The following is a 14,220-nucleotide window of genomic DNA, read 5'->3' as shown; positions in this document are numbered from 1 at the left end:
GGTTAATTTGAGACTACAGTTCCTACTGAGAATGTATTGGGGGTTGAAGGTGCAAGCACAATATTCAAATCCATTAGGAAAGAAGATTATCACTTATTGGATCATGTAGCGAAAGTTAGAATGGACATTCGGGGAATCCACTAATAAAGTAATTTTATCAATGTTAGAGTAGTTTCTTAAAAAATTATATAACTCTGTGGAACCTTTCAATATTATTTCTATTTTTAATGTTGAAAGTGTTTGCTTATCAGTTACAAATATCTTCGAAAGAGTTTTCATTAAAACAGGATTGTTAATTCTATTTTTTCTAAATCCAGTTTAGAACATCGGAACAGAAAACTTGATTGATAATCACGAAATAATACTAGATTTAAAAAAATCTAAATAAAGTAGACTGGTATATCACTAAATCTTTTCATACTTAAATTTCCTAATAGTAGGTTTTGAAGAGGCATATATTTTAGCCTATATTTTTTTTATATAAAAACAATGTACTTCTATTATGTTGTACCCAGTGATCCCAGAGTCAATCAATGAATAAGATAACATTCTCCTGTGACAGAGGATGAAAACAGAAAAAAGTACCATCATCGGAGTGACCTAAAGGGCCGGATTCTAAAAGCTTGTTTTCCAATCTGCACTAGCACACAAGTGGGAACACATTTTTCGCAAAACGCACTGTTTGTGTACAGTTAATTTTGCATACATGAACCTGATCCAAGCATATCACCTGGATTTGAGGGGAGTGATTCCGACGCAACAGACAGGGCATCTCTCACTTTCAAATGTAGCAGTATCTTAACCCGGTACATTTCCCATTTCCTACAGCAGGTTTTGTGATGTGGCAGGGTTACATACAGGAATATGCAAGGATGAAAGCCTATACAAATGTACAGAGGGTGCATTTCAGGGCCCTGTCGTCCACTGCTCAGGTAAGGCATAGATGCAAGGCACTCAGCTATATTCCTTATTATTAACAGTATTGGTGTCCTTAGACCTTGTAAGGACTGTAAAAGGCAACTTGTTTCCCGCGAGATTGTGAGGAAGCAAAATATTGACGCATGTGGGCGAAGGGGAACGAGGCACATTCACCCACATGACTTAATGGAATCAATGCATAAGTTATTAGAGCAAGGGGAGCATGCTCCCCTGATATTCAGGAAAGGCAGGCTGAAAATGATTACAGCCTTCTGCTTTTTTGCAGAAGGTTCATTTTAGAGACTGCACACTCTGAAAATGAAGATTTAAATTCTTAATCATCCAACATTAGGGGGCGAGGGCAGATTTTCATTAATCATGCACAAACATAATATTTGGATGCAGATTAAACATTCCTATATTATTTATTTATGTTTTAAGAGAAAGGTTCAAATTCTACATAAATAAATAAATAAATACTATCAAATAACATCCAATAGCTTATCAACCCTATGAAAACATTTTAGCTGCTAATTTGATGCACACCTTCCTTCAGACACATTTGTTGAAAAGGATGATTTGTGCCACCCACTCTCTTCAAACTCTTCCCCTCTCTTCACCCTTTAAGTCAAATTATGCTGCTTGGTCTACTTGTTTGATAAGAAGACTCACCTGTTCCTTTAGTCATTCGCCTGGAAATCTCCACCAGGATCCTGGAGTAGCAGAAGATCATGATGAGTAGAGGCAGGAGGAAAAGGCAGACAAAGCTCACCATGTTGTAGCCGGTCTCTTGCCAGTGTTCTTGGAAACTGCCCCTGGTAGTGCACTGTGTGAAGTTCTGTGGTGCAGTAATTGTGACAGTGTGGAACAGGAACAGCTAATGGAAAGGAAACCAAGAGTAAATGTATATCAGGTATAAAATATAATTACGTTACCCATTTGTAAGGAGAATTGCACACAAAGGGGGCTATTCTACACATGTAAGTTTACTTTTACACTTTTGAATCCATTTACTACTTTTGGCTATCCACCGTTTACAAGTGTAATGTTATTCAAAAGCGTAGACTTACATGTGTCCACCCACTGAAATGGGCTGGAGACGGATTTCCTAGCGAAAGTTACCACAGCCAAAAATGAACAGTAGGACACCCAACACTACACAAGGCCAGCCACCGATACTGCAACATGTTTGCATCGAAAATAATGGAGACAGAGGTTTAAAATAGAACCTTATTGGAAAAAACTTTAACTTAAAATAAGGTTTTCCATTTTTAAAAATGTATATAAATTAAGTTGAATTTCAAAAAATCATTTCTGTATGGAGAAAACGCATAACTAAAACTCGCACCCTAAGGTAACTATAACTTGTGCCTTCACCATGCACAGCTAATTACTCCACATATTACAACATTGATGACACCTTCTATGGCATCATTGATATTTTTACTGAAACATTTCTGAAACATTTGCAATAAAATTATTGATGAGAAACTGTGGGGCATATTTAAGAGCCCCTAGTGCCACCGGAGTGTCACTTTTCGTTACGCTCTGGTGGTGCTAAGCACTGCATCATATTTAGAAGAAGGTGTAATGCCACTTTTTGTGGTGTTACGCCTCCTTGTAAACATGGGTCACTCTGATGCAGTTTTCTGAGTCAGAGGGGCGTTCAATGGGTGTTGAGGTGGGCGTTCCACCGCAACACGCATTGCTTTTGAAGCTGTCTCAGATTTATGAGTTGTAAACCTGAGGCAGCACCAAAAATGAACGCCACCGCAGGGGTGGCTTTAGCATGGCAAAATGAGGAGGAATGCTTTTATTCCTCCTCGTTTTTTGCTTTTTCTATGTGTGCTGCATTCTGCAGCACACATAGAAGAAGCAAAATACCATGGACGATTGTTCACTTGCAGGGAAGGACACCTTCCTGCACATAAACAATCATTCAAAATTATGCTTTGATAATTCCATGTAGTCTGTATTTTGCAGCGCACATAGAAGTGCCAAATCACCATTATAGATTGTTTATCTGCAGCAAGGGACACCCTCAACGCAGACACCCTTGTGCTATTCCTCTAAATATGGTGCACTTCTGCAGTTCTAAAGTGGCGCAGCGTGGCGCTACTATTTTTGGCGCAGCACCGAGCTGCACCACTTTAACATAAATTTGGCCCTGTGTATGGCAGGGGTACAAGGTATAGGTACCTAAGGGCGCGAGTTATAGTTACCTGAGTTAACCATAACTATAACTGCTGAATTTCTATGGTTTGTGCGAGGAAATTCAGAACCTAACTTTAACATCCCTGCAACTTGTTTTTTTCTGTGAATATATGTAGATAACATTTATTGAAAATTATTATAAGTGATGTATAGAGATAGTGAAAAATAATTTAGTTATGTTTCAGTCTAATTAATGTTACATTAATTTTAAATTCAACAAAGGTTATTAAAATATGTTAAATTTAAAGAAACATTGATTTATTTTTACTTTCTTAATGTTAACTTGAATTAATTGATATTTTAACTGAGTTATAATATTTTAACTTAAATTAATATATTTTTTATTTTTTCTGGGAGGGTGTTGCAGTAGCAGTAGTAGTAGTTGGCCATCACTTTCTCCTGCTCTAAGATGGAGTACATTTACTACTGTTTTGGATCGTTTTTGGCTTTAGTAGCTTTAGAAGTACAGTTTGTGATTAGCAATGTGCTTACTCTTTTGTGGGTGGATGCATGTTCCTTCCTGGCCTCTTCCCTAGTCGTCCCTAAACCCTTCCTTACTCCATCCTTAGCCACTCTCCCATCCCTCCCACATTAACTACAAAAATGTATACTTATGTGAGTTGAGACTCTGCAGTCGAGGTGAAGGTCTCTGCACAGAAAAAGACAGGGAAAGAGAAGGCAGAAACCCCTTCTTGTGATTTTGTGAGTGGTATTTTGTAGGACAGTGGTAGTATTAGTGTAGTATTACTAAATATACTTCAAATTGCAGTTTGCGAATAGCCCACATTGCATTTAACATGATTTTCAGGTGAACTGGAGTAACGTATTAACTTTATGAATTTTCAATTTTAGCTGATGTTGTTGGCCCATCTTGTACATACATAAAAAACAGATATGTTTTTAATCACAGCAAAAATGTCACCTCTATCAAAACCATTGTTATAAGGTTCCTACCAATAGTAAAGGACTACATATTCGAATGACAGAACTTCAGAATGTGGAAGACTTAGGGCCTCATTTTGAGTCTGGTAGATGGGAAAGCCTGTCCCCCAAACTCCCAACAGGGTGGCTGCACCTTTGTGGCGACCACTCCGCTGGACCTATTAGGAGTTTCCTGTAAGGCAGGCTGGTGGAAACCTTGGTTTCTACCCTCTGGCCTAGCGGGAAACAGGCTACAGCATTGTCTCCAGCTCGTAATCGAGCGATGGCCAATGCTGTAGCCCGCAGGGTGCACTAGCACCCTTGCAACTGTCTGCAAGGCAGATAGTGAACATTGCAATGGTGCTGGGCAGGGGGACCAAGTGCATGGGCAGTGCAGGCCCCCCTTTCCACCTGTTCTCTGCCACCTGTTCTCTGCCAGCCTTTTCGGCTAACAGAGAATGAGGCCGTAATCCACAGGGCAGCATTGCATGCAGTGCTGCCCTGCCAGATTACGAACTCTGCCACCACGAGGCCATCGGGATCATGGATTCTGGTGGTGCTGATGGAACCCTGGTGGTCGGACCTGGACCGGGCACAGCAGTGGAGGTCCTGACCGCCAATGAGAGGCTGGCGGTCTGAACACTGCCAGCCTCGTAATGAAGCCCTAAATCTGTCCACACTATCAGAAACCACCAGCCCAATTCCTGGCTAGCTCACAGTGCCTCACCTATACCCCTAACACTGCCAGGGTGTAAGGTGATTATAGCAACCCGAACATGACACTCTGACTGCCAGGGAAGTTGTGGAAACAAATCTCACCCTTGTCATCAGATTACTCATGCCTGCCCAGACGAAACACAAGAGACACATGAGATAAGTTTTTATAACATTTATTGAAAATATTGTAATCTTGCATAAAGAAAATGAGCTGTGATAATTAGGCAGTTCAAACAGAGCAAAGTTACCAGCATTATGAACATGGTAAAGAGAATGAACAATCCAACAATGGTGAATAATTTCTAAAGATTCTAGAGGTTCCTACCTTACCCTAAGACTACACTGAGAGCATAGTGGGTGTACCCTCCTTCCTGGCCCGATCTAAGGGATTAGCCTTAGCCCCAAACCTGGAAATTATGTCAGAAGTCAGCTTGTAATGTATATGGCACTCCTCTCAGGCAGCTCGTAGGTTACCATCAGCAGAGCTGCAGGTTGAACACAGCATTCGACCCAGGATGGTCGCGGCTGGAATGCCCCTCTGCCTCTTCCAGGTCAGTGCATTATTTATATAATAAAGCCACACTGTGTTAGAAGCACAGCTCCGATGCACTGCTATGTCCAGATGTTAGAAGCTGTTTCCTGAACAGGCAATGCAAACATTAGGATATTGTGTATTGTGTTCCTAGCCGTGAACAGGAGGTTCTGTTTATCTGTCAAGAAAAGGCTAACTAAACAAGGAATACATACAATATATTCCTAGAATAATATCATGCCAGAAAAGTGTGTAAAATGTCACAGCTAAAACAATACAACTAATATGAAGCTAAAAATGGGTGAACCCACTCAGGTTCAAGAGGTCCTCACAACACCACACTATATTCTTAGACATGTCAGTCTTAGGGTTGTCTTCTTCCAAATATTTCACCTCTCCTCATCAATTTTGCTGGACTTATTTTTGTTGGCCTTAGGACTCTGTGCACTTTATCAGCTAACCAGTGCTAAAGTGGTTGTGCTCTCTCTTCTAAAACATTGTTAAACTGGCTTATACCTAATTGGCATATTTAAATTACTTATCAATACCTTGCAGAGTGGTATACCATATACCCAGGGCCTGTAAATTAAATGCCACCAGTGGGCCTGCAGCACCTATTGTGCCACCCACTCCAGTAGCTCTGTAAAATGTATCCCTGCCTGCCTTTGCAGCATGAATGCAGTTTTAAATTACTATGTCGACTTAGCATGAAACCCCCATGCAAAGCTTAAATTCCCCTTTTATTACATATGTCACCACTACGATAGCCCCTAGGTAACCGATAGGGCAGGGTGCTGTGTTAATAAAATGTTGGACATGTACTTTTAAGATTTACATGTTCCAGCAGTGAAAGAATCCTAAATTAATTTTTCACTACGGCGAGGCCTAACCCTCGTGTAGGCTAACACTGGAGATTACTTATTACAATCAATAAGCTGTAATTTCCAATTGGGAGCAGGTGCTTATGTCATGTTTGTTGTCTATAAAGTTGTAATAATAAACCCTCTTTAATGGTAAGGTCAGATTTTTAATTGTAAGTTTGGAAGTGCAACTTTTATAAAGTCACCATTTTCCTGTGTGTGGCCGTTTTGTGAGAGTAGCCTGTCTTTGGTCACATGACTGGGAGTAACTGACAGACTTTGTGAATTCCTCCCAGTCAGTCACACAATAGGGGTTTAGGGATTAGGTGTGCCTGGATGGGCCAGCTGCTGATAGGATTGGTGGTGGGGGGGGGTGAGCACAGCCCCACTCACAACTGAATAACCTGGGCTCTCGTTTCACACAAAGGGTCTAATGACGCCAAATGTTACTGCAGCCAGCTTGGATCCAGGGCAGGGGAGGTAGGGAATTCCATGCACTTCAAAGCCACTGTCTACAAGTTTCTCCTGGCTTCCATAACCTCTGCACCAGGGTATATAACGGAGATCTCAGACACCAACTCTTCAGTACACTGTTGGATCTGTGTATACTCTGCCATGAAGAAGGATTGCTCTGCTGCTGAAAGGAATGGCACTCTGCTGGACTACTGTTCTGAAGCAACTGCTGCTTTGTTGTACTGAAGTACTGCCTTCTGCCTTCTTCACTGGGGTAGAAGAACTGTACCTGCAACCTCAACTTGAACCCAGGACTACCAGATTAATTTCAATGGCTAGTCTGCTAGCCTCCTGATCTGAACCTCAGGGACATTAAAAGCTCTCCAACATCCTGCACCAGCATTTGGACTCAGCTGAAGTGTGTCTCTGACACCCAAGTGGCACCCCTTAGGCCCTGAGTACTTATTATGGCTCAGCAAGTGGAAATCATGCTTTTGGGCTGTTTGCGACTGTGAACGGGTTTGTTCACACCCAACCCTCACAGTCAGTACTTAAAATACTGATTTCCTGGTAATTACAGCTTCAAAACACCCAGCACGATTTTACTGGATCAGAATTTACACTTCGTAAAACCAAGCAGGAGGATGCACAGGGAAATAATTTGTGAGGAAGAAGTGTAGCCCATTCCTTCCTGACACCTGCATGAACCACATTATCAGCCACCTGGAATCCATCTGACCACCTGCCCTTCAACTTATAATGGTCCCAGTTTCCATACATCACCTGCTAAGACCAGATGGTAAATATAAGCATTAACAGGTCAGAATTGGGAAAACTATGCAGAATTTGTGCCAGAAAAAAACATATCTGTAGTTGATAGCCATCTCTTGTTGGGTAGTGCAGGGGAGAGATTGCTGGCTGGAATCAGTGGTTCTCTAAATGATAAATACAGTACAGCCGTACTGCTCAAACCATAATCAGGCCTCTCCTGCCCTCAAGTAGGGGATTATTGGCCCTGTAAATGAGTCTCTTGTGCCACATCTCTTGCTAGGTCCACACTTCCGTTTGAACTCATACCTGGCCGAAAACCAGTAGTAGTGGTAGTCCTTTACCACTAACAACTATGGTGTCATTTAGGTTTTTCCACCTCCCTACCAACTGTACAAAAGTCTAAAACCTTCTCTCAAAAAGATCACACTCCTCTGCATGGGCAGCTTCAGAAACTCTAATGTAAACATTTAGCAAAAACATATTAACTGATACAATAATATTGTCTATCAATAAAAGTACTTGGTCGCACTATTAGGTCCCCCCACAAATTTATAGGAATGTGTTCAAAACTGTAAAATCCTGGAACACAAAAAGCTGAATGGCCCAAGTTTCTTTGAAAAAGCAAATATCAAAAGAAGCACTCTGTTAAGTTTATGTCCCTATATTTTAGATGTACTTTCTTATTTCATCTGTGCCAAGTGTGCACAAATCACTGAGGCAGCTTCTGGCAATACCGTTAGTGATATGTTTCACAGATGTACAAAAGGCTGGACACCTAGACCATTAGTTGTGTCACATTGTCAATCATTTATACTGTAGCAAAATCTGTGTTGATGTGCTTTTTTCTATGATCCCGATGATTTCAAGCTCTCTTTCACCCTTCATATAGCCTTTGGCAAAACAAGCCACTCTCTTTCTGTTGTCTAGGCATGAAGAAGTTCACCTCTTCACCTACATGGTAATGCTTTTCAGGATACAGTCTCCCCTACTACTGCTTGTTGATCAACTAATCTAGGCCATAATCGTACCATCTACTAGGCAAATCTGTTCCCCAAGTGAGTGAAATATCTTATTTGTTACATTTCTGGAATTTCCTTCCCATCAATAATTGTTAAAAATTCGATCTCCAGTTGGGAGAGGTAAACAAATTCAGCAAAAATACGAGGGAAAAGGCAAAAAGCCTAGGGATGATCCTGCAGAAAGTCCAGGTCCAGCACAACCCTCCTCCATCCTAGAGCCAGGGTAGTCTAATCAATATCTTAATGTCTTTCCTGCTTAGGGTGTTCAAACATGGCCAGTGATCCACTACTGCAGGAGCACTTCTCAGTTCTATGCCTCTCTGAATACAGGTGGAGCCCTCTGTCTATTCTTTCCTGAGACACTGATCTAACCAATGAGGAACCCATCTCCTCATCTGTGGACCCCATCTGTGCAGCCCCCAACTTTAATTTGCTCAAAGATGCATGCCAGTAGGCAGACAGTACCACCATGGCCAACAAAGTGATGTGGCCCATTCCTCCCCTTGGCTCTGACTTCTGTCACCAACGTAGTGGAAACTCTGTCCACAAGGACAACAACCAACAGAGGCCACTGACAGCTGTCACAGTCAACAACTAAGCCTCATGCTATCAAGGAATCTCTGACCTCTGTGGTTTCTCAGAATGGTGGACAGTAGCCCTAGATTAATTGCACCCTTTTTCCACTCTGTTCAGAGATAGAAGTAGTGGTACCCCGAGACTTGTCAACCAGCCTAGGATTTTTACCCTGAAGCTGATCAGGACACGGGTGGGCTCTCCCTCACCCTGCACCTCCATCTTGGGTCATGTACCCTTCACTTTGGAGTGGAACCCCCAGTAAACGGAACTGTTAGGGTGTCTGTGTGACTACCCCTCCCAGTTCCTCTGAAACCGGGGGAATGCATTCCCCATAAGGTAGTTTCTGGGTTTCTGGGGACTAACTATGACCCTCCTCTGGGTCACCTCCCCACCCCACTCTACGGATACCGGGGCCATAGGGCAGAAGCAGTGCTTTCCATCAGCTTTTGTCACCCTACACACCTGGCCAGTGTACTTCTCTGGGAAAGCTAGCCTTTCACCATCATTTTATGTGTTCGACCTGACAGCCTTAGGGTGGACACCCCCAAATTTTTGCCTGCCTCTCTCCACTTTTTAACACTGTTTTTGCTGGTTTTAGGACTCTGCGCACTTTACCACTGCTAACCTGTGCTAAAGTGCATATGCTCACTCCTTAAAACATGGTGTCATTGGCTCATACCCAATTGGATTATTTAATTTACTTGTAAGTCCCTAGTCAAGCGCACTACATGTGCCCAGGGCCTGAAAATTAAATGCTACTAGTGGGCTACAGCACTGGTTGTGCCACCCACATAAGTATCCCTCTAACCATGTCTCAGGCCTGCCATTGCAGGGCCTGTGTGTGCAGTTTCACAGCCAATTTAACTTGGCATTTAAAAGTACTTGCCAAGCCTTAAACTCCCCTTTTTATACATAACAATCACCCCTAAGTTAGGCCCTAGGTAACCCATAGGGCAGGGTGCTTTTTAAGTAAAAGTCAGGACATGAAAATGTGTGTTCTATATTTCCTGGTAGTGTAAAACTCCTAAATTCATTTTACACTGCTGTGAGGCCTGCTCCTTTCATAGGCTAGCATTGGGGCTACCCTCATATATTGTTTGAGTGGTAGATTCTGATCTCAAAGGAGTAACAAGGTCAAATTTAGTATGGCCAGAATGCTAATACAAAATCCTGCTGACTGGTGAAGTTGGATTTAATATTACTATTTTAGAAATGGCACTTTTTGAAAGTGAGCATTTCTCTGCGCTTAAATCCTTTTGTGCCTTACAATCCGCATCTGGCTGGGTTACTTGACAGCTCCCTTGTGCATTTCACTCAGACAACCCCAAACACAGGATGCTCAGTCACACCTGCACACATCTGCATACTGAATGGGTCTTCCTGGGCTGGGAGGGTGGGGTGCTCGACACTTACATATCAAAGGACAGTGGCCTGCTCTCACACAATGGACAGCCAAACGACCTACTGGGACCCTGGCAGACAGGATGGAACTGAAAAGGGGACCTTGTGCACTTCTAAGCCACTCTTTGAGGTCTCCCCCACTTCAAAGGCACATTTGAGTATTTAAGCAGGGGCCCTGACCCTATCAACTCAGAACCTTCTGGACCGGAACCTACAACCTGTCAAGAGGAACTGCCTGGCTGCCCAGAGGACTCTTCTGGACTGCTTTGCTGTGAAGGACTGCTGCCCTGCTTTTGCCCTGCTTCCCTGCTGCCCTGTGACTATGCTGAGAAGTGCTCTCCAAGGGCTTGGATTGAGCTTGCCTCCTGTTTTCTGTAGTCTCTGGGCCAAAAAGACTTCATCTCTGCAACGAACTCCTTGTGCGCCGGAAATCGAATCACAGTTTGCCAGAAGTGTGGTGTGACTGAGAAATCGCCGCACAGCCGAACTGGAACTACACCTTCTGACTTCCTGAGTGAAGATTCAATGCAGTGCCTGCCTTGCAACAGAAGATTCGCCACACAGCCCTACTGGTTCGACACACACAGCTGAACCGAAACAATGCAGCCCAATTCCCCAAGTGGAAACTGATGCAACGCCTGCTGTGCGACAGAAAATTCAACGCATCGCCACACCGGATCAATGCAACTCCTGTGGCTTCGTCCTGCACGCCCAGGATTTCTCTGCATTGTCCCCGGGCGTCCAAATACCCCGCAACCCAAAGAGGATGCAAGCCTGCATGCCGGAAATTGACACAAAGGCCTTGCTGCGTGGAAAAACACTGACGCATTGTCTGTATGCGCCCGGAGAAACTGACGCACACCTCCCCGTTTTCCACACATCTCCTTCTCTGCCATCCCTTGCGGATAATTTACACGCAAACCAGGTACTTTGTGCTTGCAAGAGACATTTATTGCTTTTTAAGAACTTAAGACTCTTTTTATCTTTTTCTAAAGTGATATTTCAATGTATATTTATCAAATCTTGATTGTTTTTGACCTGCATTTAATCAGATATACATTCTATATTTTTCTAAACCTGTGTGTTGTATTTTTGTGGTGTTTATACTGTGTTATTGCATGATTTATTGCACAAATACTTTACACATTGTCTTCTAAGTTAAGCCTGTCTGCTCAGTGCCAAGCTACTAGAGGGGGGGCACAGGATAATTTGGATTGTGTGTGACTTACCCTGACTAGAGTGAGGGTCCTTGCTTGGACAGGGGGTAACCTGACTGCCAACCAAAGACCCTATTTCTAATAGTATGGCTAGCCCCAGTGTCACTCTGAGTAGTCACTAGGACCCATTCATTGTCGCCTGATGGAAGAGATCCCTCCCACCCTCAGGGATCACCAACGCACGCTCTGAGCTCAACTAAGGGAGATCACAGCTTGGTTTATGATGAGCCCCTAGGGACTAATTAGTCGTAATTGGCCACTCCTGTAGAGTTCTCACCAGTGGGTGTTTTTTTTAGACAGACAGAGTCCCCTTGATTGAACCATAGCTGAGAAAAATCAAAGCAGCGGGCTGGAAATGGGGCGTCCTGGGCCACCACTCACCAGATCCTCCCTCCTTCTTCTCAGAAGGGACAGGGGGACCCTTTCCCTCCCCCTCACGCTGGGACCTGCCTGGGTCTCCCTTCACCTCCCCCTCACTCTTCTGGGGGGAACCTGAACCACCCTTCTTGGGGTCACTACCAGGTACCTTCTTGTGGACCCTGGTGCTGACCCAGTGGTATGCCTCCTTGGCAAGCTCCCTGGGGTCAGATAGCTTACTATCAGCAAGGTGTTGGTGCAGACCTGGAAAACAAAAACAGAACAGGTGTTCTGTTGTAAACAAATTATACAACCCCTAGTAATCTTTACCTCGCTGCCCTTCATCCAACTATCCAGTGCCTTGAAAAAAAAATTCACACAATCCAACCAGGTCTGTTGGGAAATCTTCTGACTATCCCTGAGTTTCTGTCTATACTTCTCTGGAGTCAAACCAAACTCTCTGATTAGGGCCTCCTTCATAAGGGAATACCTCATCCTGTCACTCCTTACTAGGGCCAGTAGAGTGTCCCTCCCCTCACTAGGGATATGTGTCCACAAGCTGGTCCTCAGGGACCTTGGGCATTTGCAGAGCAATTTTATAGGCCTCCAACCATCTGTCTATGTCATCACCCACCATAAAATCAGACACCAGACCCTTGTGTATGCAGACTCTCCTGTCAGAGAGCAGAGAAGAACTGCTATCACCATCACTGCTAGACTCCACCTGTCTGGCTTTGATGTCCAGCTCTCTAAGGCTCAACCCCTGAGCCAACATCAACTTTTTCTCTTCAATAGTCAATATCGTTTGGCTCTCCTCCATCTCCATGGCAAGCCTTTGCTCCTCTAAGACCTGTTTCTTCTTTTTCTCCTCCTCCTCTATGGCCAGTTGCCTTTGTTTCTCCTCAAGTTTGAGCTTTACCAGATCCAATCTGAACTTTCTCTCCTTCCTCCTGTCCTCCAGCTCCTCTTGGAGCAGGGCTTTAGATGACACACTACTTCCTGCCCTGGTAAGGACCCTCATTTCTGGGAGTAAGTTGCTTGACTCCCCAGAGACGGCAGCCCAAGGCCTCCTGTAAGACCCTGGTCCATATCATGCTCTACATCCAGCCTTCCTCAGTCTCCTGTGAGGTCTTCTTTGCTGCAGCTTGGGCTTTGAAATAGGCTCTCAGTGCCATTTGCAATTCCACCTTCTTGCTCCTTGCAGGCAACCCAAAATCCTTACAGAAATCTTTGAGCTGGGCCACAGTGTAATCCTCAAGTTTGACCAGCTCAAACTTCATTTTTGCAGGTGCAGAACCTCCAACCAGAAACATGATTTCAAGAGTAAAAAGCAAACATGCCAATCAGAGAGAAATTAAAAATCAAAAATGCCAGTTGAAGAGAGTGAGACAAAAATGCCAATTGGGATCAGAGACAATTGATTTGAATTGGTCTAGGTGTGAGTAGTAATGTACACCAACTTACTGTAAAGGCACTACACAAATAGAACTCCTATCTTCACCGCTGATAACCAATGTTAGAAATTGGGTCTCTAGTTGGCAGAGGTATGCACCCTGTCCAGGTAGGGACCACAATCCTAGTCCTAAGTCAAATACACACCCTAAATTAACCTGTGCTCACCCTCTGGTAGCTTGGCACAGAGCATTTAGGCTTGACTGAAGATAAATGTGTAAAGTATTTGTGCAACACTTAATTACAGTAACACAGTGAAAGACATCACAAAAAGACTGCACATCAGTTTAGAAAAATATGTATTTGAGTAAAACAAAAACTGAACAACAATCAGTAGAAGTCAAGATATGAATTTTTAAAGAATATACTTGAAAACAGTGCTTAGAAGTCACCAGCAGTCAAAAGGTTACTTGAGGTTGTGAGGGACCGGTGCAAATCCAAAGTTCAGGCCAATCACGATAGAGGGTAGGCCAGCTACAGAACCTATGTAGGGTCCGCTGAAACAGTACCTTTGATGGAGCAAAGCGTCAAAGTTAAGGACACGATGCATCGGTTTTTCCAGAAATCAGCTTCAGAACCCATTTCTGAGGCCCAGAACTAGAAAGACCACCTCTGGCACGCTAGGACCCAGAGATGGCAGAGTCCATCAGCACCAGAAGAGTTGCAGGGAGTCTGTGATGTCTCTGGAACTTTGTAGAACAAGGAGCAAGCCAACAAGCCCTTGGAGAATCTTTGGTTCCATAATGTAGAGAACAGGTCCAGTCCTTCTCACTCCAGGCAAGAAGCAGCATGCAGCAGGCCAACACAGCAAA

The 14,220-nt window shown here is 43.6% G+C and overlaps 1 protein-coding gene across 1 annotated transcript in view; it reads right to left on the bottom strand.

The window, feature by feature from the left end:
• LOC138283214 (gonadotropin-releasing hormone II receptor-like) overlaps positions 1-14,220 on the bottom strand; it is a 246,447-nt gene that overhangs the window by 52,767 nt on the left and 179,460 nt on the right. Inside the window, exon 3 of the mRNA XM_069221260.1 lies at positions 1,591-1,795. Coding sequence (XP_069077361.1) covers positions 1,591-1,795 — 205 coding nt within the window. The remainder of the gene's footprint in view (positions 1-1,590; positions 1,796-14,220) is intronic.

This window comes from Pleurodeles waltl, chromosome 3_1 (genome assembly GCF_031143425.1).
Source record: "Pleurodeles waltl isolate 20211129_DDA chromosome 3_1, aPleWal1.hap1.20221129, whole genome shotgun sequence".
Lineage (NCBI taxonomy): Eukaryota > Metazoa > Chordata > Amphibia > Caudata > Salamandridae > Pleurodeles > Pleurodeles waltl.
This window is presented reverse-complemented; position numbering and strand designations above follow the sequence as displayed.